The sequence below is a fragment of the Lygodium microphyllum genome, chromosome 7 (genome assembly GCF_053477565.2).
Source record: "Lygodium microphyllum isolate KBCC chromosome 7, Lygodium_microphyllum_v1.1.10, whole genome shotgun sequence".
NCBI classification, from domain to species: Eukaryota; Viridiplantae; Streptophyta; class Polypodiopsida; order Schizaeales; family Lygodiaceae; genus Lygodium; species Lygodium microphyllum.
Window position 1 is genome coordinate 135,708,612 of NC_141141.1, and position 26,683 is coordinate 135,735,294.

Sequence of the window (26,683 nt, forward strand, 5' to 3'; positions counted from 1 at the left end):
CCCCTTAGTCTTGCTTTTCTTAGGGAGAGGAAGGGTAAGCGACACATTATTGGGTGCCACTACACGCTTCTTTGTTCCCCGAGAGATTGGAGGTCAATGGGGGAATGGAAAAATTGCCTCATGATGGTCTAGATTGTAACCTTGGGTAGAGAAGGGTTGAACCCCTAGCAGATTGTGTAGCTTGAGGTGTTGACCTTGGTAGCTTGAGAGAGAGAGAGAGATCCAGTGATTCACATTGTCATAGGGATAATGCGCCTAATTTTGAGAGAGAGAGAGAGAGAGAGAGAGAGAAAGAAGCCGGGACCGTTCCCATGGTCATGTGCCCCAAGGAGGTCAAGGGCCCCTGACCCCTGCCCCTGCCTGCCGTGTTTCGCCTCCCCTGTCCTGTTGCCGTAGCCGCAGACGACGACACCTCCCAGCATCGTCACGGCCACGAGGAGGAGGACGATGCCCACCTCGACGAACCCCCCCTCCACCCTGGGGCGCGGCACCGGTGCTTTCATCCGTGTGTGCGTGTGTGTGGCTGCAATAGTCACAAGCCATAGCCCGCCATCGTCGATCGTACCGTCGGCCCCATCAGCTTGCATTTGCCGTTCCTTGATCCTTCACGGCATGCCACTCTCATCTGGAACAGCACTGCAGGACTCCTCATGGATCGTCTCGTAGCATGGCCGTGGATCGCCTTCCTCCTGGATGGCCTTCCTCCTTTGCTTCATTTCTGTCGTAAGCTGTCAGGAGAGCCCTAGCACTCACGGCATCGGTTCTGCACAGGTGGATTTGTAGCAACTCGCAGCAAGCAACAGACCAGGTATCAAAAGCAGTTATGGCGATGCAGCATGAGTCATAGCGAAGGTGCAGAAAGAGAGGATCGACAATTCCCCGGTGCACGATGGTGGTATCACCAAGACGGCGTCCAAAGGGCCTAGAAGAGTGGCCGTATCCACTGTTGCCCTCCTCACCCTCGTCATGGTAGGGGCAAGAGGTTTAGGTGCGTTGCCATTTTTCTTTATGGACTTGTAGGCACAATGGGCCGGGATATGCAATGGTATTGCTGCAGGTGTAATGCTAGCAGCTAGCTTCGACCTTGTCCAAGAAGGACAAAGGTACGATGGAGGCACCTAGGTTGTTATGGGCATCATTGCCAGAGGATTCTTCATTCTTTGCTGTCAGAAGTTTTTTGGAAAGATATGGTGAGGTCAGCATGTTGGATCTCAAAGGAGGTGATGCAAAGAAGATGATGTTGGTTATTGGCATCATGACACTGCACTCTTTTGGTGAGGGTTCAGGAGTGGGAGTCTTGTTTGCTGGCCCTAGAGGGCTTCGGCAGGGGATTATGGTTACACTTGAAATTGCAGTGCACAATATTCTAGAAGAATTGGCTGTGAGCATGGTTCTGGCATCTCGTGGCATTTCTGCTCAAAGTGCAATGCTTTGGAGTATTTTCACCTTTGCTCAAAGTGCCATGCTTTGGAGTATTTTCACCTCCTTACCTCAACCTTTGGTGGCAATTCTTGCTTTCATGTGTGTGGAAGCATTTAAAAAATTCCTTCCATTGTGTATGGGGTTTGCAGTAAGCTGTATGATATGGATGGTTCTGGCTGAGGTTGTACCTGACAGCTTGAAGGAAGCAAAGCCTCAACAAGTAGCTTCAGCTGCAACACTTTCTGTGGCATTTATGGACTCTTTAAGTGCTGCCTTGGAGAACTTTGATGAAACCCCTAGCTTTGGTAATCCTGTTTTGGAAGAAGGGAAGCTTGGAAGGAGCGATGACAGCGAAATCAGGACCTCTGCGAGCATACAGAGCAGATGATTAGCTCTTCAAATGGTTTGATGTTTTACAAATGGTGCATAAGATCAAATTGATGTTGTTTTTACAATGATTTTTGCTCTCTTCAAATAAGAAAGCTCAATATAATAAGGATTGAACCTTGTTCTTCTTAAGGTTGACCACTTGAAGATAATTGGCAAAGCCACATCTCTTTATATCTCACTTTTTCTGTCTGCAGATTTGCTACTTTTGATCTTTAAGACATTGGGTTTGTGTACAATATTTGTCATCATAGTTTCTGATGTCTTTTGCCCCTTTCTGTGGTAGGTTCGCATTGATCCTAGTGGGTCATAAGTAGTCTGATCACATTCTGATAAGAGCATGCACATGTATGACATATCAGATGGAAGCATTTTATCCCTGGGGCAAGGTCACGCTGAAGTAATAACATGGATAGCTTTCATGCCTGATTGCAAGTGGCTACTATTGATAAGTTTAAGGTGGCCTTTAGAGTCGTATATATGCTGACCTTGGCTTCTTTACTATAACTTTTTCACTTGGTGATGCTAATTTATGGTTTTCAAAGAGTTCAATGGAGAGAGTTGCATATTTTTTTGGAGGCTTTCTAATCTTCTGACTAAGGTGATGTGGAAGTGCTGTAGTTCTGACTAAGGAAAAGGTGATGTTTTTGAAATACTGACATCAACTTTTCCTTGACCAGCACCATTTGGAGTCCATGACTTGACAGATACAAACACATGCTCCTGAGTCCTACCTTGCCGCACATAATGTAAATGGGATCTCATATCCTGATGCTGTTGCTTGTCAATTTGCAACATCGCATAAGCTTGGTAAGTTTTATTTTGAGATAGCATTAGTGAGTCCTTACATTGAGAAGAAACTTAAAGCTGTTAGGCGTAAAGTGCTTCAGTTTTGATAATACATTAGTCAGGTTTCTCTTCAATCACTATTTTTACATCAAATATTTTGGTTCTTCCAGTTGTTGTATATGCCAATCATAGTTTATTTGTTTGGATATTGAGAACTTTTCAAAGGTCAAGACCTCTATTCCAGTATTGTTCAGGCCTATGCTTATTAGAAGTTGTTAAGTTCTCTATTGAGTGGAAGATCTGGTAACCAGTCCTTGACAGTAAACCTAAATGAGTAGGGGCACAGGACTTGGACTTCTGTGGAGATGCAAATGGGGAGGGAGGACTTCCTCTCTCACGTGCTTCTGAAAACAGGGTTCGAGCTGCTGATAATGCTTCTTCCATTCTTGCTACACTTGCAGACCCAGTGAGATGCAGCACTCGTTCTCTTAAAAGTTGCTGATCTTCCAACACCTGTTTTTGAATGGCCTGACTGTCATGACTTGCATTGGCTCTAGCATTATCAGTGTCATCAAAAATCTTGGTGCACTTCTGTAACATGGAAAGCTCCAATTGACAAGCGACCCGCATAAGATCTTCTTCCAAAATCTGGGCATCTTGCACCTTCCAAGCCACAAACTGATAGAGGTATGAGCACCAGGCAGCATCAAACTCTGCAAGCTGAACAGCAAAGGGCCGTACTGAAGAGCTTCCTCAGGCAGCATCAAACTCTGCAAGCTGCACAGCAAGGGCCGTACTGAAGAGCTTCCTGCATCCCAATTTGCCTTTCTCTCCCCAGCAGAGTTCGATGATGATGGTCTTGTAGTTGATGTAGATGGTGGGCCATCTAAAATAGTGGATACTAGAGCCTCAAATTTTGGAACAAGCTTCCTTGCAGCTTTTGACAATGCAACTTCCCGTTCTCCTTGGGTGCTGAAAACAGCCTCTGGATGCCCAATTATCATGTAGGCACAAAGGAAGACCCGAGGAGGATACCTGTCCATCTCTTTATGGCCACTTTTCTGAGATTCAGTTGTTTTTTCCTACAATTGTGCTATTCTGAATCTTCCCAGTATCTTTACCACAAGCTTTGTTCACAACCTGACTGGAACCTTTCGCTGATATTTGTGAATGGCTTCTACGATTCATACGGCCTCCACTACCTAGAGACAATCGTTTCAGAAGATGATCAATTTTGGCAACATTAGAACTGCTTGCTGATGACAGCAGAACTGCTTGCTGATGCAGCCTCAGACCTTCTCTGTACTTTGCAATCTCCGGGTTATAGAGCCCACCCTTCAGTTGGGCTACAATAAGTCTGTCATAGGACTACTGAAGTTGAAATTACTCCCTGCAAAAAGCTGTGTCAAAGTCTCCTTGAAGGTCGACTCGTCCATGTCTGGGATATATGCAGACAGGCTTTCCCTCTCTTCTTCTGTCAACAGAAAGTTCCATGACTGGAGGAATAAAATGGGGCACAGGTCCTCAAGCTCCATGAGGTTAGGAGGCAAGTGGCAGATGCTATCCCCAACCTGGTAGGCCTGAGTAACTCCATCATGAAGGTCTCCATCCTGTAGGGTGCGCATGAGGCCAGAGACTGAATCCTTCAAGCCTGTGAGACACCTTGCTTGCTGGCAGGTTATCTGGGAGATGCAAGGCTTCCCATCGCATCAATAACTCGATTGCCATCCATCAATAATGCAACCATTGAGACAACAGTTTGCAGAAGCATTAAAGACCAAGAAGCTTTGAAGACCAGTTGCAATTGTCTGCTAGTTTGCGGATCCGATCAAGCAGAGCTGCCTGTAGGTGCCAGTGCGAACTTCATCGATAACAGTGGGCTCCAGATCTACAAACACTGCTCTAGGAGCATGCTTCCCTGCTCCAGTCTCACTGAAGAAGGTATTAAACGCATCATCACCACCTCCAAATGTCTTGTCACACGGCATTCTTGACGCCTTCTTTGCCGGAAGTATAAGGTGGAACTGTATTGCTGGCATCATCTTGCTCTGTTTCAGCCCACTTGCATCTGGCCTTGCCAAGCTCTCTGGGTTTTCTCGATGATTTAGCAAGCAAGTTTCCTCATAATGGAGTCAAAACCCATTTCCAATGCAGCCATGGCATCCTGTTCATTATTCTCATGATCCAAGTGTACAATAACTCGAATCTTGAAACCTTTTGCTGCTGCAATACAACATGCAACCAATGGCAGTTTCCCATGCTTCAGAGAAGATCTGATTGTCTCCTGGGTCACTAGGGATCCAAATTCATACATTGCATTAGCATCATCAATTATATCTGGAACTATGCTTTCTATAGAAATATGACTACCAGGATAAACTTCAGCAGATTCACTTGAGGACTTTTGCTCAAAAGCACCTTCCTTAAGCATCTTCCATCACCGTCTTTGTTAGGCCTATTCCTTGACAGTTGATTACAGCAGCAAGTAAATCTTAGATTTCTTCTTCAAAATCATGGGGTTTTCATCTATTCCACTCCTTGAGATCTCTACTTATTGAGCTTGAAGCTTAGTTAGGGCATGGCTATGAGGTTTCAAACTCTAGGATTGACAGTTTTGGACAGCACTAAAATTGTTCAAAAATTTTGAAGAATTTCATGGGTCTTTTTCTCTTCAACACTTCCTGAATGTTCTTAGCATCAGTGACTGACAAAATTTGAAGGTTCTTCCCCAACATTGAAGAGATTGAACTATTTCTTGAAGGCTCAGCAATGATCTATTTGAAGAATCTTGTGCCACTTGACTTCTCGTCATCAACCTATTGCCTATGGAAGACCGATGGAGCATTCTCAAGGGTATGATGCTTTGGGGATGAAATCTTGCAATGCAATATTCATAGAATGCTCTCTCCTACTCATTTGAGTGTATAGGTATTGGGTATTGACTCAAGTTGGATAAGAAGTACTCAAAACACTTGGAATAGGGCCAAAATAGGGTGCAGTCCTAACAGGGACAGATTTGGGAAAGTTGCTACAGAAATTAGTAGCATCATTCTAACGACAAAGGAACAAATAGAATTGATACTAGACATCATAAGCTTTAAGCGGAGCCATCAAACGTCTCATTTGGACACATATTTCTCGAGCTAGAGCCTATTTAGTACCGGCAGTTCACTAGCAGTTCACTGTGGACAGTTCTGGAAATTCTTAAACAGAGAGGGGTATTGCTACTCCTAAATTCAAACCAGGATTTCTACTTGATACTAGAAATCCTAACCTTCGAGTCAAGCTATCATACACCTTATTTGGACTTATATTTTTCAAGGAACAACATATCTCTTCAACTTGACTGCAATGGCAGTTGAGATCAATAGCTCCAGCTCTAGTGAACAAGGTTGGCTTCAAACACAGGCTAGAATTCACAAACTTGGAGTTTTGACTGATTAGTGTATTGCTCTTATGAAGGCGGTTATGGAAAAAACAGCAAGACCTGAATCAAATGCTTCTGCTTATGGCCAACATGTATATGCTGATGGTACACTTGAATTAAATGCTTATGCTTATGGACAACATGTATGTGCTGATGGTACACACTATGATCTACATGCATCTTATGAATATGAACAGCAAAAACATGCAAATGAATATAAGCGGTATGCAAGTACATCTGGACAGCATGTTAATGCTTATAAATATGATGTGGACGACTCTTATATGCTCTTGGAGGTTTGGCAACAATGATGGGTCAGTGGCTTCTTTTGCTTGGCTGGTAAGCATTGGAGAAATATAATCTTCAAGTTACACTTAGTGTACAGTGGCTCATGGTGCAAAAACAAGTTATAATAAAAGATACAATCATCGGAAGTTTAAGCCTTAGATAATGTTAATGTAGTAGATTAGGGACAATTTGGATTTCACATTATAGTTTGCTACTTAATTGGCAAAAATTCTATTATTCACTTTTACTTTATTAAAATTACTTTTTAAATCAAGTATTTTATTATTATTATTTATTTAAAAAAATTAAAATGACATTCTATGAGATTTGATTTTGTCATTATATGCCTCCTATATGCTAAGTTTATATGATAAAGTTACTACATAGATGTGATATGTTATAATTTCTTATATGGTAACTTTTTTGATGAAGTTACTATATAGATAATGTCTATTTCTGAAGTTACTATATAGTAACTTTTTTTTATAAAGTTACTATATAGATAGTTATGATAATAAACTTCCTATATAGTAAGTTTACCAAAAAAAGCTTTCTATATGGTAAGTTAACTAGAAAAATGTTTCTATATTGGAAACTATGTTTCTAGATTGGCAATCTAGTAAAGTTTGATTTTTCCTATATTAGACTCTTTCTAGTTATGTGGAAATCTAACTAGCAAATTCTCTTTTTTTTCCTATATAGTAAGTGGTTTAGAGTTTCTTGTGATGTGGGAATCATGGTGAGAATTTTTCTAAAACTTCTTGTGATTTAACAAGAGGTGATACCTAGCTAATTCTGTACCGCTGCTGTCTGCTGCATACATATTGTCTCAGTTGCACTTCTCTGGTGGAGTCCTTGCCATCACCGGCACCGGGCTGGGCGGGGGCTCCCTCATCAATGGCGGCGTGGTGCTACCAACCCCACGCAGGGCTCGAAACGATCCGCGATGGCCCGCAGAATGGAACCACGCGGACTGGGCGCACGCCTCCGAGTCCCGAGCGCGCACCATGCTCCAGCCTGAGTCTCCCCCCCTCCCCTTCCCCAACTCCAGGGTTGTGGATGCGGTCTCCGATGAGATCGAGGACTGTACCTTGGACAAGCTCTCGCTTAGCGTCTGCTTCGACAACAGTCCGCCGTCCCGCCACCCAGCCGATCAGAACTCTCCTGCAGCACCTCAGATGTCCATCAATAATATGAGCCCTTGCACTGCTTGTGGGAGCTGCTTCAACGGCTGCCCTTATAACGCCAAGAAATCCGTGGATAGAAACTATATCTGTGCCGCTATCCAGTTATGACCTCCACCCCGTCTTGATTGTCCATATATGATCATTGCCTGATAGAGTGCGTCGCTGGGGCCTGCGTTGCCGTAGGGCGTGTTCCAACGCGTCGTCCAGAACGTGTTCCAGAAGTTCCTGGGGAATTCGCCAGCTTCCCATTGCCTTAATCCTTTCTCCAGCAAGCACACCTTCAGCCCCGCCTCCGACAGCCGGCACGCAGCCACAGACCCGCCATAGCCATACCCGATCACCACCGCATCAAAGCCAGCAGCAGCAGCACCACCACCACCACCACAAGAAGAAGAAGACGACGACGACTGCGACGAAGCCGTCTCTCGCGCTGGACTCCCTTCCATGTCTTCGTTTCCTGACGTAAGCAGCAATCGCTGTACACGCTACCAATGAGTGAGAGACTAGAGTGGTGAGTTTATTTATTTGTTTTTGGTTGTGTGCAAATTTATGGGGTGGCGGACTTCTCCTTCGCATGCGCAACTCGCTTTTTCCTTTCTAGAATCAGGGAGGTGCCAAGCAGTAAAGCAAAGAATCTCTTCCCATTAGGCAATCATGTGGGAAAGAAGAAAAGCTGGTGAAGATTTGAATTGTTGTGTTGAATTGATAGTAATGCGCCCATGCGAGATGCCCATCTCCTAAATAAAAGATCAAGCAATGTCTGTCCAAGAATGACGCTATATAAATAAAGATTGCAAGAGGACAAATGGCAAGTCTGTCATATGCATCTTGATATCCAACAAGGCAACACCTCCCAAATGTTTCACCATAGTAACATGTTACCATGATAAGCACATTTGACCTGGATGATTTTTCTTTTCTTTACCATAGCATAAAGGGAACGGGCTGCACCAATTCTTGCAATGACTTTTGCCTCCAAAGAAGTAAAGGCAAGAAATAAGAGATCGTATTGATCATGATTGATTGTGAAACTTTTAGTCGCACATGTAGAGGCCAAACCTAGGATTTCCAATACATAAACTTATTGTCAATACATGAAGACATCCAATCAAGCAAAGCACAAGGAACCGCATCCACCCCAATCCGTTGTTAAGTGATCTCTCTCCTAGAGGAACAACCCCTCTTTGCCAACCCAAAGCATGCAGATCACTCTCTGTACAACTAATCAGAGTGAACACAATATTAGTGAGTTTGGGAATCTCCCAATTCCCATTTTTTGAATACTAAAAAGGTAGCACCCAGATAACATGCCCATAAGTTTCTCAAAACCATATGATGTGACCTATCATTGGAAAGTTCTTGAAAAATGGAATCTATTGAGCTATAGAGCGCTGGATTTAGAGTTATATTGTTCAAGTTATGACAAATCCAAAGATTGGACCACGTGTCCCAAACTTATGGGAAATTTCCATATTCCCTAATATAGTGTTAGTGGATTTCTGTGCATTACTATACAAGCCCGAAGTAAGAAGCTCCAAATAGTCATTGCCCTATCCATATTGGACTCCTTAGCCTTAAGAAACATAAATGAATCATCGGCTAGAGACTGCCCCAAAAGTTTACCTCCACTTGGAAGAGTTAATCCAATGACCTGTGTGTGTGTGTGTGTGTGTGTGGAACCAGCCTTGCAGTGGCAGTTTGGAATTGTAATGGAGCCCTCTGGCTGGATGTGGGAGCTTTTGAGAAGACATTCAAAGGGAGAGATATAGTGTTCTACTCAAAGACACATTAGGGACCACATACTACACTTCCATGGGTGACACGATATAGATAGGAGTCAGCTTGAAGGAAGGAAACACACATAGACCACAGTAATCACGGGTCAGGAGGAGTGGCAGTGTTATTCAGGGATGAGCCACAGCAGATGATCCACGTAGTTCGCAAAGATGAGCACGCCAGATACATGTGGGTGAGAGTGTGTGGTAAGGAATGCACTTTCTATGTTGCCATATGCTATTTCCCACCTATGACGTCCCGATACATGCTACCAAAGGGGCAATCACCATATGTAGCTTTCGATGAAGATATTTGGGAGTTCTCGAAGGAGGGAGATGTTATCTTGTTAGAAGACTATAATGCCAGGACAACCTCCCATCAGGTGTCTTTCTTAGATGCATCTAAGGAGATGTAGGATGTGTCAAAGGTACAGCTGGAGAGGACATCTCAGAATATGGGGGAAGTCACCCAATATGGGAGATACCTTGTGGAGATGGGCACAGCACACAGGTTGGCCATTCTCAATGGCCTGGCTAGATACCCGCTATCCAACACCTCACATGCTATCCTCATTGACACAGTGCCAGTACAATAGACTATATATTTGTTCCACCAATGCTGATATCTCACATCTAGGACCTCTCAATATCACCACACGTTCTCGGAGTTGCAGTGGATCATGCCTATCTATCATTAACCATCGACCTCCAAATCCCTAATACACAGGCCCATCATGCAGCTCACTCACAATCGAGATAACTCTTCTATAGAGAGAGAGGATATTTATGAGGCAGAGATCCTTAGATTATTACATGATGCAGACCTCGACATTCCATCACAAGAGCTAACTCAACAGTTCAGAGAGGCCCTACACATCGTTGCAGATGTAGCCTTCCCACACTCATGACCCACACAGAGAGTCTCCACCAGGGTGACACCTCAGAACAATTGGAATGTGAGTGCCATGAGACTAGAGCATAGCTACAAAGAGAGATAGCACTCGGGTCCACCACCCACAAACAAGCATAGATACTCTTTAGATGCCTCACATGGCGGAAGAAGAGAACATTCTTAGCCCACCTAGAGTGAGACCTATATCATATATTCTTGAGCCAAGATTCTAGAGAGGCTTGGAGGCTTTTTTGAGAGCATTGCCCAATGACACCTATTACATCCATTGCTACATGGGAGGAGTATGCAGCTAGTCTTTATACTGTGGAGGGTCAACCATCTCTTCCTGACCCACTTGAGCCTTGTCCAAAGACCACCACCTTCTTTACAGAAAGTAGGGTTTGAGAGGCCATTGACAAACTTAGCAAAGGAAAGGCACAAGATCATGATGGATTAGTAGCCGAGCACCTAATCCATGCTAGAGATTTGGTGGTAGGATTCCTAGCTTACATGTTTAACAGAGCCATGTGTGAAAAAAAAATCATAGACCTGAAGCACAAACACTATTGTGCACATCCTCAAGTTAGGGGGCCCTACTTTACCCAGGTCCCAAGAACTATCAGACTAACATGGTTGGGCATACATTGGCTAAGTTATATGCTTCCATCCTTGAGCACGAGTTAAGTAGGTAGGCAAAGATGTGGGGTCTTAGAGCACAGGGACAAGCTGGCTTTAAGAAAGGCTTCTCCACATTGGATCACATCCTCACACCCACAATAATCATTGAGAAGGGAAGGACCCAAGGCCTACGGACCTACTACTACTTTTTGGACTTCCGCAAAGCCTTTGACACAATACCGAGAGTCAAGCTGATACACAGATTGCAAGGCATGGGAGTACCAAAAGAGCTCACTTGGGATATTTTGGCACTATATGAGAGGGTTGTGGGTAGAGCATGGACACTTGAGGACCTTTCGACACCTATTTACTCCACCGTTGGGGTAAAGCATAGATGCCCCCTCTCTCCGACATTATTTGACATGTACATTGATGGGATTGCTGATTATATTTCACAAGGAGCTAGAGGAGCTCCACGAGCTGGCACCTAGGTATTTCTCCTATTGTATACAGATGACATTGTATTGATAGCTGACTCCCCAGAGGGTCTATAGAGACACTTGGATGCATTACACTCCTACAATTTGGACAATGGGCTTTCAATAAACCTTGGTAAAACCAAGGTGATGGTATTTAATACTACACCACAATGGGTTAGGAGATTAGCACCTAAATTCACATATGAACCTGAGGAGCTAGAGTATGTGGACTCTTTTACATACCTGGCAGTCTTATTCTCAAGGCCCACCTTTTCTATGCGAGAAACAACAGACACTAGATTGACTCGTGGATACATAGCACTAGGTGGTTTGGAGAGCCCCGCACCAAGCTATGGCTCTTTGATACACTAGTCACATCCACACTACTTTGGAGTACATATATGGGGGCCCACTCTTGATCACCATAGCACATCAAGGCGCACTTATGACAGAGGTTGATGGAGAAACCCCTAGTATCCATGATATCTAAGATGATCAAGTGTAAGGCCTCAGTTCCGCATGAGATCATCTGAGCTCAGCTAGTAGCAACACTGATTGTGGTAGAGGCCCTCATCCGATTGGTTGCATACATACATAGCCTATGGAACTTATCTAGACAAAGATATGCATAGTTGGCTCTTGAGTCCTCTAGGCAATTTGCCAAAGAGGGTGATACTTCATGTTGACATGCACAGATGTCAGCCTCGTTTGAGCTACATGGCTTTAGCATGAACATGTTACCCCCTAGTAGTCCCTCGATGCACCATCTCTTGATTTGAGTAGGCTAAAGATTCACAGGATCATCAAGATGCATCTTACCTAGTTGGATTTATTGTTTGCCCGATATATGTGGACACCCACCTTTCCCATGGGATCAAATGTACTATTGGCCAGTTGCGCACCTCCTCACATCAGCTAGAGATTAAGACTAGCAGATATAGATCCATCCCACTAGAGGAGCGCATATGCCAAATATGTCAATTAGAGCTAGAGACAAAGAAGCATCATATCTGCCGGCCGTTGGCCAACGTATTATGAGATTTATGGTAGTTTTCACTCTCTCTCTTTAGAGAAGGAACTGAACACTATCCAAAGTCATGGGTTTTACCGATCAGTAATGCCTTGGTCTCTTTCTCCTTGAGATATGACAGCTTCGTGACATGCACCTCAAGAGTACCACCGCTCCACGACACCGAGGCCCTTTATAGAGGCAACTCACAGCCTTCTTTGCAAAGGAGACTCGAGAGACCTCCGTACAGTTACAACCCTAGTCCACACGAGACTCTCTCACTGCCACGGTCCACACAAAAACAAGGAGTACTGATTGATCAGCCTGTTCAACCTAGCCGGTCTAGACATCCTAGGCCTTGGCCCTCAACACAAACACTGATGACACCTTCATAGGCAAATACAAGGGATTATTGCTCGGGCTAGAGCTAGGCTCTCCATACCCACATGAGTTTGTACCATCTCGAGTGCATTGTTACTAGATACAACTCCATGTTTTACACATAGCCATAGTTAGTTTCTTTTCTTATTTTGTTTTGTGCTACATATTTTTCCCAGACAGTTATACCATCATACATATGATTGTAACTCATGGTCTCATAGGTCATTTTGGCCTTCTGTAGACATTAATATATCATATCATATCATTTCATCTCTCTCTCTCTCTCTCTCTCTCTCTCTCTCTCTCTCTCTCTCTCTCTCTCTCTCTCTCTCTCTCTCTCTCTCTCTCTCTCTCTCTCTTGGCCCGTAATTGTATTACTTACTAGAAACAAAACATACAAGTGGCCAATATGACATTAGTTACAAATGAACTGTATGTCTAATGAGGGGATTGAGAAAACCGTACTATGCCAAGAAAGCAAATCAGCCCTAGAAAGAATACCCGCTACCTAAATGATGACAAGTTGCTAATGAAAAAGATCTCTAAAAGTTGTCTTAAGTAATGTTGCACAGATACTAGGTGGTATCTGGTATTAGAAATTGACCAAAGATATTTATAAGCCATAAGTGTCAGCTGGTGATACTAAGGATTTGGCATTTAATACTTAATGCCAATCAGGGGACTCACGAAGAACTAAAATAATTATTGAATTAATTTTCAAAAATTTAAAGCTAAAATTTAATTTAATATTTTAGATAATGTTGGAAAATGGGATAAGAAGGCTACACTTCGGAAAACTTACCCATGCAAGTGAGAAATATGTTTTCTAGGCTAGAAAAAAGAGAAAGAGAGTCATTCTAGACTTCTATAAGCTGTGAGAGAGAGAGAGAGAGAGAGAGAGAGAGAGAGAGAGAGAGAGAGAGAGAGAGAGAGAGAGAGAGAGAGAGAGAGAGAGAGAGAGAGAGAGAGAGAGAAGGTTTCAATAATTGCTACAATAGTTGACAAGCCATTTTCAGCCAACAAGAGACCCTCTGTGAGCTGGTGATATGCCCTAAAGAGAATATAGCAATAGATGACAACAATTTCAGCCAAACAAACATCATATTCGGAGAGTTCCATCAATGGAGACAACTTTCATGGCTGTCTAGAGAGGGAAGCAGAGCTGATTTCTTCCATTTTCTTGCAATGGAAGTCTGAATTTTCTTCTATTCACCATTCGCTCTCATTCTCTAGCCATTTCCCAGCCTTGCTCTGAAGATCTAAGCATTCTAATCCTTGGAGGCTGAGAAATTGTATTTTCTCTGTTGTAATTTCTCTGTTGTAATCCTAACTTATAGCTGGAATTAGGATTTGACAACCACCTTGGAAGGTACTAGGAGATTGAAGCCTCGAGACTTGAATTTTCAGGCTGAGAATTAATTCTCAACAAGATTCAAGTGAGGGACCAACCAACATTAGAATTTGGGGCAAATTCCATTTCCTAAGGAATCAATGAAGACCGATCGCTTGAGCAAATCAAGGGGCAAATCAATTTGAAAACTTGCTGGTCATTATTGATAGCAAGGGCTTCTTGGATTATGAAGGGGATTGAAGGAATCCCATTGTATTCTAATTCAATTGCAATTAAAGATAAAGAAATACCAAAAGGGGCGTCAGTTTTGGGGCCAATAGGGTGTCCAATGTCCAAGATTGATTGGTAAATGTTTGTGTTTCAGCATTTCATTAATTATTGCTTGCTGTAATTAAGTTGTAATTATGTTATTACCATCCCTCCTCAAATGGAGGCTAGTTTCATGGTTCCATTGCCGGAATACAATCAAATTATTTGAATTGGTGGGCCCAAGGCACTTGATTGCAAGTCAAAAGCTTTGCATTATTGCTGAAATTGTGCTTAGTTGCTGCTGATTATAGCAAGTATGTCTTCTCACGATCATACGTGATCAAGTGGTCATGACGCATCTCAATGTGGTCATTCACGTGGTGAAGGGGGAAATGCAATGCACGATCTTGGACAAGGTTGTCAGTATGGATATCAAGTTGAAAATGTGGGAAATCAACCAAATGTAGAGACTTCCATGCCTCAAGATGTTGATGACCAGTAAGAGGGTGAAGAATTTGATGATAGTTTGAAAGATCGAATGGGGACAACAGCAAATCTCTTTGTTGAATTTGCACAGGATCCTCAATTTACTTGATTCTTGAATGCGCCAAGCAAAGATAGCAAAGGCAAAGAGAAGAATACACCTTCTAGAGCTTTGGGACAAGTAGAACAACCGAAGGAAATGCCCAAGCCTCCATTGAAAGAGCCCAAAGTTGCTCATGAGCACAAACAATTAGTACCCACGGGACAACAAGTGCAAATGCATGGCCAACTTGGTAGTGCCTAACCATGGGAATATGAACAACAAGGTATTCATGCAAGTGCAAACATGCAACAGCAAGGATACTTTGGTAGTGGCACTCTTTTTCATGCAATGGTTGGTCAAGGACCACATATGGGAGTGTATGGCGTGAGTCCCTGTGGTATGCAACAGTCAATGCATAGTTCTCAAAACCCAATGCATTTGGGTATGTCAAGTGGAATGCACAATCACATGTATGGCAGCATAGGCATGATGCCTAGGGCATAAAGTGAGCCGTATGGAAATGTATCTACACCCCCTAGGACTGTTGGAGCACAAGGATTTACTGATGGTCATGTAAATGCATCTGATAGTGTTGGTTATCATGGAAATATGATGAGTGCGCCCCTTTTGCAGTAGCCTATTTTAAACAACTTGACACCCATAGGTCCAGCTATAATGAGCGTGGCAAAAGTGTGGAGTTTGGACCTTTCAATGGTGCACAAGATAAGCTGAAAGCTCTCACTTTCATACACCAATTTTATGCAACCTATCCGGGAGGCAACTTCACAAAGGCATCCAAAATTCGTATGGCAGCCACATTTTTTAAGGGAAATGCATTACAATGGTGGTCTACTTTTTATTCAAGGATGAGAACCTACCACTTGGGTTAAGTTCAAGCAAACGTTTGCTTCAAACTGGTTGACAAGCACATTTGAAGTGGACATGATGACAACATGGGACCAGTTAGATGCAAAATATTGCAAGAACTTGGATCAATACAATAAGAAGTTGTGGGATGCTTTGGTATCCTTACTTTTGATCAATCAATTCCCCTTCATGAACAAGTGGAGAAGTATGTATATTGTCTGCCAAAGGGAATTTGGGATTTTTGTATTAAGTCTACTATTTCCAACATGTCACAGCTTATAGAAATTGCTACTATATCTGATACGTTGTTGCATGGAAAGGATGTAGGATTCCAAGATAGTGATGTCAAGTCAAATGTCAAAGAGGTAATAGCTGAGAAAAAGAGCAGATCTGAAAATAAAATTGAAAATCAAGGCAAATATAAAAATTAGGCTAGAAAGAGGAGTAGATTCATAAGCAAAAGACATCGGGTTTTTCGCAACCCTTGTCTATTCCATATAGGCCTTGGCAAAGCATTATTATAGATCTTATCTTTGAGCTTCCTTGCACCTCTATAGGGAAGGATAGGATATGGACTATGATTTGTAGGTTCAATAAGCAAGCCAATTTTATTTCAGTGATGAGGAAGAAAATAAAGGTTGATCATATGGCACATCTTTTTATGTAGCATGTGTGTAAGTACCATGGCATACCAAAGTCAATCATTAGTGATTGAGACCCATAGATAACCAGTTTATTTTGGAAGGGGCTGTTTGAGAACATGGGCACCACATTGAAATTCTCTTCATCATTCCATCCACAAACTGATGGTAAGTCCGAGGAGGCTAAGTCCACAAATTTTGCATCTTTTGAAGTACTATATACTAGATCACAAAGTGCACTAGGAACAATATTTGCCATTGGTTGAGTTTACATACAACAATATCATGCATAGTTCCACTAGTAAGGCTCCTTTTGAGGTGGTAGAAGGTAGTAAGAAAGTACCCCCTATTTTGCACATAAAGTTTAAGGTCTTTTACGCTAATTGCTATGTGGAGAGCATGGATACAGCTTAGGAGAAGGTTAACTATATATACATAATTTTAAAGCTGAGAATTAATTTAATAATGTAGATAATGTTGGAAAATGGGATTAAAAGGCTGCCACTTGGCAAAACTTGCCCATGCAAGTGGAAAGTATATTTTTGAGGTTGGGGGAAAAGAGAGAGGATGTGCAAGTTGAGAGAGACAGAGAGAAGGTTGCCATAGCTACTACAACAATTGACATCCATTTCCAGCCACCAAGAGACCCTCCAGAGCTATTGACATGCCCCGAAGAGACTACAGCAGTAGGCGACAACAATTTGAGGGTTGTTTTAACAAAAAAAACATCATATTCGATGTGTTCTATCAATGGAGACAGCTTTCATGGTTGTCTGGACAAGGCAACAGCTGCTTTTTTTTAGTTTCTCAAGAAGGGAGTTTTAATTTTCTCTCTATTCATCATTTTCTCTTATTCTCTAGCCATTTCCCAACCTTGCTTTGAAGATCTTAGCATTCTAATCCTTGGAGACTGAGAAATTGTATTTTTCCCTGCTACTATAAACTCTGATTTATAGCCAAAATTAGGGTTTGACAACAACCTCGGGAAGGTGCCAGGAGATTGAAGTCTCAAGACTTGAATTTTCAAGTCCGAGAATCAATTCTCAACAAAATTCAAGTGAGAAATCAGCCAACATTCGAATTTGGGACAAATTTAATTTTCCAAGGAGTCGGTGAAGGCCAATTGCACGAGCAAATCAAGGGGCGAATCAATTTGAAGACTTGTTGGTCATTATTAACAATAAGGGGCTCTTGGATTGCGAAGGGGATTGAAGGAATCCCATTGAATTCACTTCATCAAGCAATATAGGCATGAATGCTTTGCATTTGCACCATTGGAGATTCCACACATGCATTTTAAAGTTTATAAGTATGCTGTAAGATACCATTCCACCAAGTATTGACCATACCCTGAAACTATAAGCATGTCATCATGTTCTTAACTATGGATGAAGTTTGGAATACTTGTGTGTATAATAACATATATAGCACATTAAATGTTTCCTTAGGAACCTCAAATGTAGCGAGCTAGCACACATGGTGCTCTAATTGAATAGTTTCTTGCGTTGTTCTTGTCAAATTTTAAAGTTGTATTCATCAAAGTTACACCAACTCTTTTAAGCTTTACTCGTTTGATGACCTCACTTTCATGAAATTTTATGACAAACTACAGTCAACACATAGGATGGAGATAGATACCATGCATGGCACTCTTGTTTAGAGAGGAGTTGTATCCATTGATCTAGATAGTCCGTCGAGATGAGCACACCATATATATGTGGGTGAGGATGTGAGGTAAGGAAAGTACCTTATAAATTGCCATATGTTGCTTTCCTACCATGACATCTCATTATGCCCATCAAAGTTTTCTAAAGAGGGTGATGTCATCTTGTTGCGGGATTTTAATCCCACAACATCCTACCACCATGTATCTTTTCTTGATACCTCATGGAAGATGTTACAAGAGCACAATGGAGCATGCCTCACAGGATGTGGCAAAATGCACAAAGTATGGGAGATATATAATTGAGAATGGTTCTAAACATGGACTAGCCATACTCAATGGCCTAGCCACATATCCCTTGTTAGGTGATCTTCAACAAGGCTTCGAGGTGATCTTCAACACCCTTGGAGCTTGTTTCTACCAATCTTGATGTTGTTCCCAACAAGGTTTCGAGGCGATCTTCAACACCCTTAGAGCTTGTTTCTACCAATTTTTGTAGACCACTGAGGATGGAATTCCTTCGAGGGAGCTTGTATTTCATGCTCATTGTAGATGATTACAACAGGATGACATGGGCCTATTTCTTGAAGCTGAAGTCGAAGGCTTTCTCCAACTTTAAGGATTGGTTGCTCTTTGAGGAGAACCAATCAAGGCGAAAGTTGAAGACCTTATGATCGGATAAGGGCGGAGAATTTGTTTCTAATGAGTTTGCTCGGTTTTGTGCACATTGGGGTATTCATTCACCACGATTTCATCAATACAAATACCCCTGAAGAGAATGGTATCTTGGAGCGGAAGAATCGCAGTGTGATCGCGAGATGGCCCGTACCATGATGGAGCATCGTCAAACACCTCAATGTCTATTGACTGAGGCTATGGCTACTGTAGTTTGCATCCTTAATCATTCCCCTACTTCCCCTCTTGTTGGTATGACTCCTTATGAGGAGTACTTTGGATCAAAGTCCGATGTTTCTTATTTTGGGGGTTTTGGGTGTGATGCTTATCTTCACATCTCGAAGACACAACGTGACAAATTTGAGGCGGCTTCTAGAAGACAGGTGTTTGCAGGCTATAACTTGCAATCTCAAGGCTACCGACTATATGATCGTGTTAAGTGGAATGTTTACACGAGCCGTGACGTTCTGTTTGTGGAGGTTCCAACCCTTGAGGGGGGTGAGGACCACCCTGTTCTTGGAGATCCCGGTGATAGTTGGGCCCCAGCGACTATTCCTCTTGAGCCTATGCCTCTTGAGGACTCTTCTTCTTCGGATGAGAAGCCTACTTCCCAACCACCAGATTCACTGATTGATCCTCCGTTGTCGATGGACCTTCCAAAAACTTCAGTAGATGGAGAGAGCCAAGGTGAGATCCAACCTCCTCCTCGTTGGGCCTGTGACACACTCCAAGATTCAGGGATTAAGGGGGTCCCTGAGGAGTGGCAACCGCAGGATGCACCGCGGAGGTTACGGAGGCATCACACACATACTATGGAGCGTGTTTGATCTAACTACTGTTTGATGTCCCGTGTTATGCAGGATAGAGAGCCGACCTCAGTGAGGGAGGCTTTATAGTCTATGCGATGGAAGCCGAGTTGGAGACTATTGAGCGGAATGGCACTAGGTTCCTTGTGCCTCATCCCTCTCATAAAAAGGTGATTGGTGTCCAATGGGTCTTCAAGACCAAGTACCGTAGTGATGGCTCTTTGAAAAAGCACAAGGCTCGCCTTGTTGCTAAAGGTTTTGCTCAGTGCTGCCTAGGTGTTGATTTCCATGATTCTTTTGCCCCTCGTATGTACTTTTGAACAAGCACAAGGCTCGCCTTGTTGCTAAAGGTTTTGCTCAGTGCCCAGGTGTTGATTTCCATGATACTTTTGCCCCTCGTATGGCGACTATCCATGCTGTTCTTGCTTTGGTTGGTCATAGAAGATGGCTCGTCTTTCAGTTGGATCATTAGGAGAAATATGGACTCTCTTTTTTGCCCCTTAAGGGGTTTCTCTCACCTCTCTCTCTCTAAAAAGAGATTCCAAAATAATATTATAAAAAGAGATCTTCTACAATCAAGCAAATCTCGTTTTTGTGTTTTCAATAGATTTCACCTATTCTACAGGATAAGGTCACTTTTTCTCAAAATCCTCATAACTAAAAAAATACAATTCTATTTTTTCTAAAAACGCTGCCAATCATTGATACATGACTCTTTAATGCCCTCATGACTTTTCAACATTAAAATATATTAGAATCATTCTCATTCTCGCTTCTTAAAAGGGCGGAAGTTAAAAAATGATATAAAATGACGTACACATCATATTTTAAGATTATTTTTTAACCCAGAGACACCTTTTTGACTCGAGAGTTTCCTTGTAAATTTTCATCTTTTTTGGACAAGTATATACCTATTTCTGGGCATTTTTTCATTCCCTCAAAAAGCTCTTGTTTTGTCCCAAATTTTGTGCATTCTTTTCTTTCCCTCCAGAATATGGTTTCTTGCGTACGAGTTGTTCTGAAGCAGCATTGAGGAGTAGTTTTGATACCATTTGTTGAAATCAAATAATCTCTATCTACAACACACTCTACCCTGCTACAAGCCATCTTCCTCTTCAGAAATATGCAGTAAGAAATCTCCGTCTTCAACAGTCTATACTACAAGCAATCTAGTGATAATGGAGGTATCTTTATTTTTTTAATCTTTGTGATGTTATTATTCTTCACAGTTGTTGTTCAGTCCTTAAGCATCAATTCATAGAGAGAGAGAGAGAGGGGGGGAGAGAGAGAGAGAGAGAGGAGGGGAGAATGGGGGGGGACAGAGAGGACTGTGTGAGATGAACAAAGAAAATAAGTGATAGAGTGACATATAGTAAATTAGGGCAGAAGATAAGATGATGTTATTGTTTTTCACTAGCCAAGCTTCGGTATGAATGTGTTTAGGGTTTCCTTGATGAATTTTTGTTGAGAGAGAGAGAGAGAGAGAGAGAGAGAGAGAGAGAGAGAGAGAGAGAGAGAGAGAGAGAGAGAGAGAGAGAGAGAGAGAATATTTTGGATATAACAGAAAATAAGATTTGATGCTAATTAGAGGTAGATTAAAAGCCAAGATTACAGGCTGATTAGGAGTTGATTAGGGTCTATCAAGACTGAAAGCAAGAGAAAGAGACAAGAACCAACTGGGTTTTAAGAAAAACACAGATATAGTGAATCAAAGGGGTGTAGTTCTGCGATTTGAATGTTAATCCAAGTTAACATTTGCATACTTTTTTTTTTTGCAGAATGCAGGTGCAGGATGTACCAAGAGAAAGAGAGATATTCACTTTCAATTGGAGGATGAATATGCACCAATGTTCAAAAGAATTGTGGAAAGAGATGATGCAATAAGATGTAGGATGCAACAAGAAAGAAATGCAGGGAAAAAAAATGTGGACCTTTGGGTTGATGGGTGCATTTATCAATCCGATCCACTCACTCGAAGGCCACCACAATTTGAAGGGCTTACATCATTTGTAAAGTTTGCTTGTGAAGGCAATGAAGGATTGTATGGATACACATGCAGACTTGTCACACAAGGATTAGCAGGGGCTCATCAAACCTTGACAAATATGCAGACAAGATTACAAGGGAATATGCAGTCTTTGATGGAAAAGGATAGATTATTGCCTGAGAAGGATAGAGAGAACTAGATTCTACAACAAGCAATGTCTGCCATTGAAGATGCTATGCATGCTACACACGTGCAGAATATGGAGTTACAGTCTAAAGTCAATGACTTGGAGAAGGAGAATCGAAACATAGAGAGGAAGCTCACAAAAACTTTGGAGATTGGGCCCACTTTAAAAACCAAAGAGGCACGTCGGCGCATTCCATCCGTTAAACCAATTGGCCAATTAGCCAAAGGAAGTGGACAATACATGCTCAATCTACTACAATGAGAAATGTGTTTCCTCATGCAGAGAATGATACTATTGCCAAAGTCCTTAGCAAGGATATGGTCAAAAATGCATTGGAAAATCGTAAATTCAGGGACATTGTGGATGGTGTTGCTAGTGAACGTCTTAGGGATGTGAGCAACTTGTTTACTGCTACAGATGCTCAGGGATTATGTGACAAGGTGGGAATGAGTTCTGAGTCATATAGTATGCTCTATCAACAATTGGATACAGGTTTTAAGCAAGTCTTCAATACTAAGCGAGTAATGCCTCTACCAAAACCATTTCACGTGAAGAAGGCTCAAAAACAATTAAATGAGAAAGTTTTAGAACTAATTGGTGAGCCTACGCATCTGGAACACACACACATATTGAAGTATGGTTCCAAAGAAGTTGCCTTTGTATTGAATGCATCCAACAACTTTGTATTGGATATATGTAGGGTTCAGATTGCTATGGTCAAGTTCTACAATATGTCTATAGAAGAATGTAGAGGCAAGCTTAAGTTTGTCCTCAAACTTGATGAGAGTGAGATTATCAAGGGGCAAAAACTTGAGCGTGTGAGTATAACACTTATGAATCAAGTATTGGATCCCAACATCGATGAAAAACATCCTTTATCCTTCAGTGTACAATCGGAGAATGAAATATGGTGGCTTGCAGCATTTGAAGTACCAAAGGAGGACCATGAAGTACTTAAAGTTTTTTTTAAACCTCACTAATATACCCAGTGTTATTCAACAGCAAAATAATGGAGCAGTTTTACACGTTGAGGGGTTTGGGGACTATCAAGTTGAATGGCATCTTGTAGGTGATTTAAAAACATTGAAGTGTATGTTTGGTTTATCAAATGCAGCAAATGCAAAATTTTCGTGCATATACTGCATGAAAACTAGGAAGAAAGGGAAAGATGGAAAGAAAGAATGGCTTGCCAAGGCAGGACAACAGGGTGCTCCGACACATGATCAGAAAGTCATGAGAAATGGAATGCTAATGCCAGTGGATCCAAACTGGCGCCCTATTTTGGAAATACCACTAACAAGGGTTCACTTTTGCACATTGCATTGTTTGGTTAGAATAATTGAGAAGCTAGTATATGAATATATATGCTTTGCATACAAGATGCAGCCCGTGTCAGAATCTAATGCTACATGCAAGAAGGTAGAACAAGTCCTCTCTGAAGTTGGATTGCACGAAGGCCAAGTAGAAATAAAAAATAACGAGAAAAAATCGGGGAAGAGTGAAAATGTTCCTTGTAAACCATGCTTTGGCGGACCCAAGGCTAGGAAGTTTTTATCTCCACCTCGAGATGAGGAAGGCAATATACTAGTAAAACAACTAGAGAAGTACGAAGCATGGAAAAAGTTGCACCTTGCTGTTTCATATTGGAGCAATGGGGGACGAAGGAGGATTGCGAAGGTAGAAGTGTGGATACACCTAGATAGATTAGCAGCTCTCTTACAGAAGTTGATGTTTATGGATGGTGATGCCAATGCATTTAAAGAGACAGCTGCTAAATTTCATAAGTCCATGGTGGAGGCATGGACTACAAATAGCATAACACACTACATGGTCAGTATTATCACCATTGCAAAAAAAAATCATCATTTCGAATTACTTTGTGTTTCTAATCTCTTTTCTTGTGCAGCATATACTTGAAGCACATGGTCCATACTTTGCAGATCAAGGAAGTTTGGCAATATGGTCAACTCAAGGCATGGAAAGATCTCACTGGCAAGCTCGCTGTGCTTTTCAAAAGGCAGCTGATCATGGAGGTGGCATCAATGATTCCAATTCTATGAGGCAATTATTCCAATGGTGGTATAGGAGACTAGAGATACGATACAAGAAAAAAGAAAAGAAGTTCAAAACATCTCAAGCAGAATCTATAAGTAGGGCAATATATGAAGTGACAAAAGCAAGATATGAAAACAACACAGCTAGACAACGGCACGTAGAATGGTTGGCAACCCAAGATAGAGATGGCAAAAAATGGAGACCTAGATAACGATAATAATTTTGATGCATTTAGAGTCCACAAGAGAGCACAAGTCCCAAGGATATGACACATCAATACTCATATCTCTAACATGAGATGTCTTATAAATTTTCTTTAAAATTTCAAAGGTTTGTCACTATGTTTTTCAAAGTCGATTTCGAACTTTGTTTTTTAATTATGAAAAGTCGATTTTGAAATCCTAAGACAAAGATATGAAAATTCCAAACATTGGAACATTCAGTAGCCTAGAGAGAGAGGGGGGGCATGAGGGGGGTGTCAGGAGATAGAGAGAGGTAGGGATGGGGTGGAGAAATGAAATGAAATGATAAATTTAAAATTCATTTACACCACAGTAAGTTTGAAAGTTTCGTATTTAAGTCGTCTCTCCTTTCATTTTTTCCCATTGCTCTCCACTCTACCCTCCACCTTTCTATCCTTCATCATCACAGCCATGGCACGTTCCAAGCTTCCTATCAAAAAGGCGCCTGCGAGAGCAAGAGCTCAACACTCTTCCGAATCTAGTGAGCGTACTGTGAGTGACAAAGATCCCTTGGTGACCGATAACGGTGGCCCTACTGCAGCCAATAATGGTGGCGCTACTGTGGCCAACAATGGTGGCCCTAGTGTGGTCGATAATGATGGTTCGCCATTGTCCAGAAATGGTGGTCCACATGCTCCAGCTGCTCCACCTCCCACTACTGCTCCAACTCGTAATACACGCCCTCCAACACATAAAAAGCGAAGATGGAGACCAGGCACAGCTGCGCTACGCGAGATAAGGAAATTCCAGAAGAGTGCCGACTTGATTATTCCTAAGGCACCATTCTCCAGGTTGGTGCGAGAAATACTGCAAGATCTACAGTCAGGGCATCATCACAAGTTCTTTTCGAGGAACCAGGAAAGGAATGTGGGGCGATGGTCAAGCCAAGCCTTGCTTGCTCTCCAAGAAGCAGAGCTAAAAGCTACTTGATTGATCTAATGAGTGATGGTCAACTTTTAGCCATTCATGCCCGATGTATCACTATTAAGCCCATAGATCTGGTTCTTGTTCGCAGGATTCGCAATAACAAGGATGCATTTAATCTTAATGTCAACAATATGCTTTGAGAAGCTACCTTGTAATTGGATCTATGTTTTTAGCTCAGGTTTGGTCGTAGATTGTAAGGAGCTTAGTTTTGGGTTATCTTTCCAGTAGACCTTCAAGTATTTGATAGTAGTGGCCTGCAAAATGGAGCTAAATTTTCCCTAGCTCTAGTTGTACTTGGTGCGATGCACTATCTACCGTGTATTTCATAGTTTCGCAATGCTAAATCCAATACGTGATATTAGGATTTTGACCATGTTTCGCATTGCGTGAATTTTCAAGTTTCCAATTTTGTAAGTAGTTTTGTTGAGGATAAATTCAATGTGCAACCACGTACACGTCGGTGATCAGTTGTACGTGGGCCGATGCACTATATCCTTACTATATTTAGTGGTTTGGCAACAGTATATCCGATATGCAATATTCCATTTTACCCGTGATTTATTTTTTGTCAATTTTTAAGTTTCCAATGTTTCGCGTTGCGAGGTTGACAATACATTTAATCTGCAGTTGCACACACTCATTATCAGTACATTTAATCTACAGTTGCGAGGTTGACAATACATTATCAGTGCACTATAATGCAGTTAACGCATTTTCAAAAAAAGATTGAACCGTCAAATTTATAAATCGGAATCTGGTGAAACTTCACCCTCATGCTGGGCATTAGAAAAACTCATTTATATTAAAAATTTGGCCCCATCAGAAGCCTCTGGGTCACATGTCTGGAGGCTCACGTCTGGGGCCCTGAATCTGGGGATTCAGGGCCCCAGACGTCTGGGGCCCTGAATCCCCAGATTGAGGGCCCCAGACGCCCGGATCACGTCTGGGGATTCAGGGCCCCAGACGCGAGCCTCCGGACAGGTGATCCAGAGGCTTCTATTGGGGCCAATTTTTTTTGGGTAGTTGATGTGTCCTTGAGGAGTCTACATGTAAAATTTCATGTGAATCGGAGCACTGGTGATATTTTTCCAAAGCGTGGATTCATTAATTAAAATTTTAGGATTTTTAAAAAGTTTGGCTATAAGTTTAAAGTTTCACCTCATTTTACACATTTCACTTTTGAGTTCTGAGTTCTCTCTCCTAGAAGACATGGTACGCACCAAGCAAGCGGCCCGGAGATACCCCCTGGAAATTCCATACGGTAGCCACGTCCTCCAGCTCCACCACCACCACCACGACGCCAGCATCACAAGCGTCGATGGAAGCCAGGCACAGTGGCTCTTCGCGAGATCCGCCACTACCAGAAGACCACTCACCTCCTGATACCGAAGGCTCCATTCCAGAAGTTGGTGCGGGAGATCATGGAGGGCATACTGATCAGGAACAACAGGACCCAGTTTCCAGATATATCACGTGCGAAACAACTGGATCGTTGGACTGCCCAGGCCCTCCTTGCACTACAAGAAGCTGCTGAAGCCTACCTCATTGACTTATTTGGAGACTCAGTCTATGCAATGGTGCATGCAAGGAGGGTCACCGTCACCGACAGGGATCTATGGATAGTTAGGTTCTTTCAGCGATGGAAAGATAGTCCTCGCGGAGGTCAGCAAGGATAGAGGTATACAACTCAAAAGCACATGGAATGTAGCTTCTAAAGACATTTTGTAAAGCCTTGGTTGTAATGGACCCCATGTAAAATTGTTATTAATACAAATACAAAGTTTTTGGCGCGTCTTATTTTTGTTTAGTCGCTTGATATTTATTTTATTTACGCCGTTGAGTTATCGTTACAT

At 42.2% G+C, this 26,683-nt stretch overlaps 1 protein-coding gene across 9 annotated transcripts; it reads left to right on the forward strand.

The window, feature by feature from the left end:
* Positions 1-243: 243 nt before the first annotated feature.
* Positions 244-24,104, forward strand: LOC148034001 (uncharacterized). 9 transcript variants are annotated; one of them, XM_087682010.1, is made up of 5 exons: positions 244-2,410; positions 2,490-2,619; positions 20,424-20,560; positions 21,211-23,436; positions 23,513-24,104. In XM_087682010.1, the coding sequence occupies exons 4-5, from the start codon at positions 22,468-22,470 to the stop codon at positions 23,870-23,872; spliced, it is 1,329 nt and encodes a 442-aa protein (XP_087538136.1). In that variant the 5' UTR covers positions 244-2,410; positions 2,490-2,619; positions 20,424-20,560; positions 21,211-22,467; the 3' UTR covers positions 23,873-24,104. The 9 variants fall into 9 exon arrangements, 3 of the variants coding, with proteins under 3 accessions (XP_087538136.1, XP_087538135.1, XP_087538137.1); XM_087682009.1 differs by lacking the exon at positions 20,424-20,560 and having other exon boundaries at positions 245-2,410; XR_015691396.1 differs by lacking the exon at positions 20,424-20,560 and having other exon boundaries at positions 253-2,410; positions 23,513-24,095.
* Positions 24,105-26,683: the final 2,579 nt, after the last annotated feature.

Excerpts from the sequence above, each read along its gene's own strand:
- LOC148034001 (XM_087682010.1), top strand. The coding sequence starts at position 22,468 with ATGAAAAACATCCTTTATCCTTCAGTGTACAATCGGAGAATGAAATAT. Across the intron at positions 23,437-23,512 it reads ATAGCATAACACACTACATG|CATATACTTGAAGCACATGG; the intron begins GTCAGTATTATC and ends TTTCTTGTGCAG.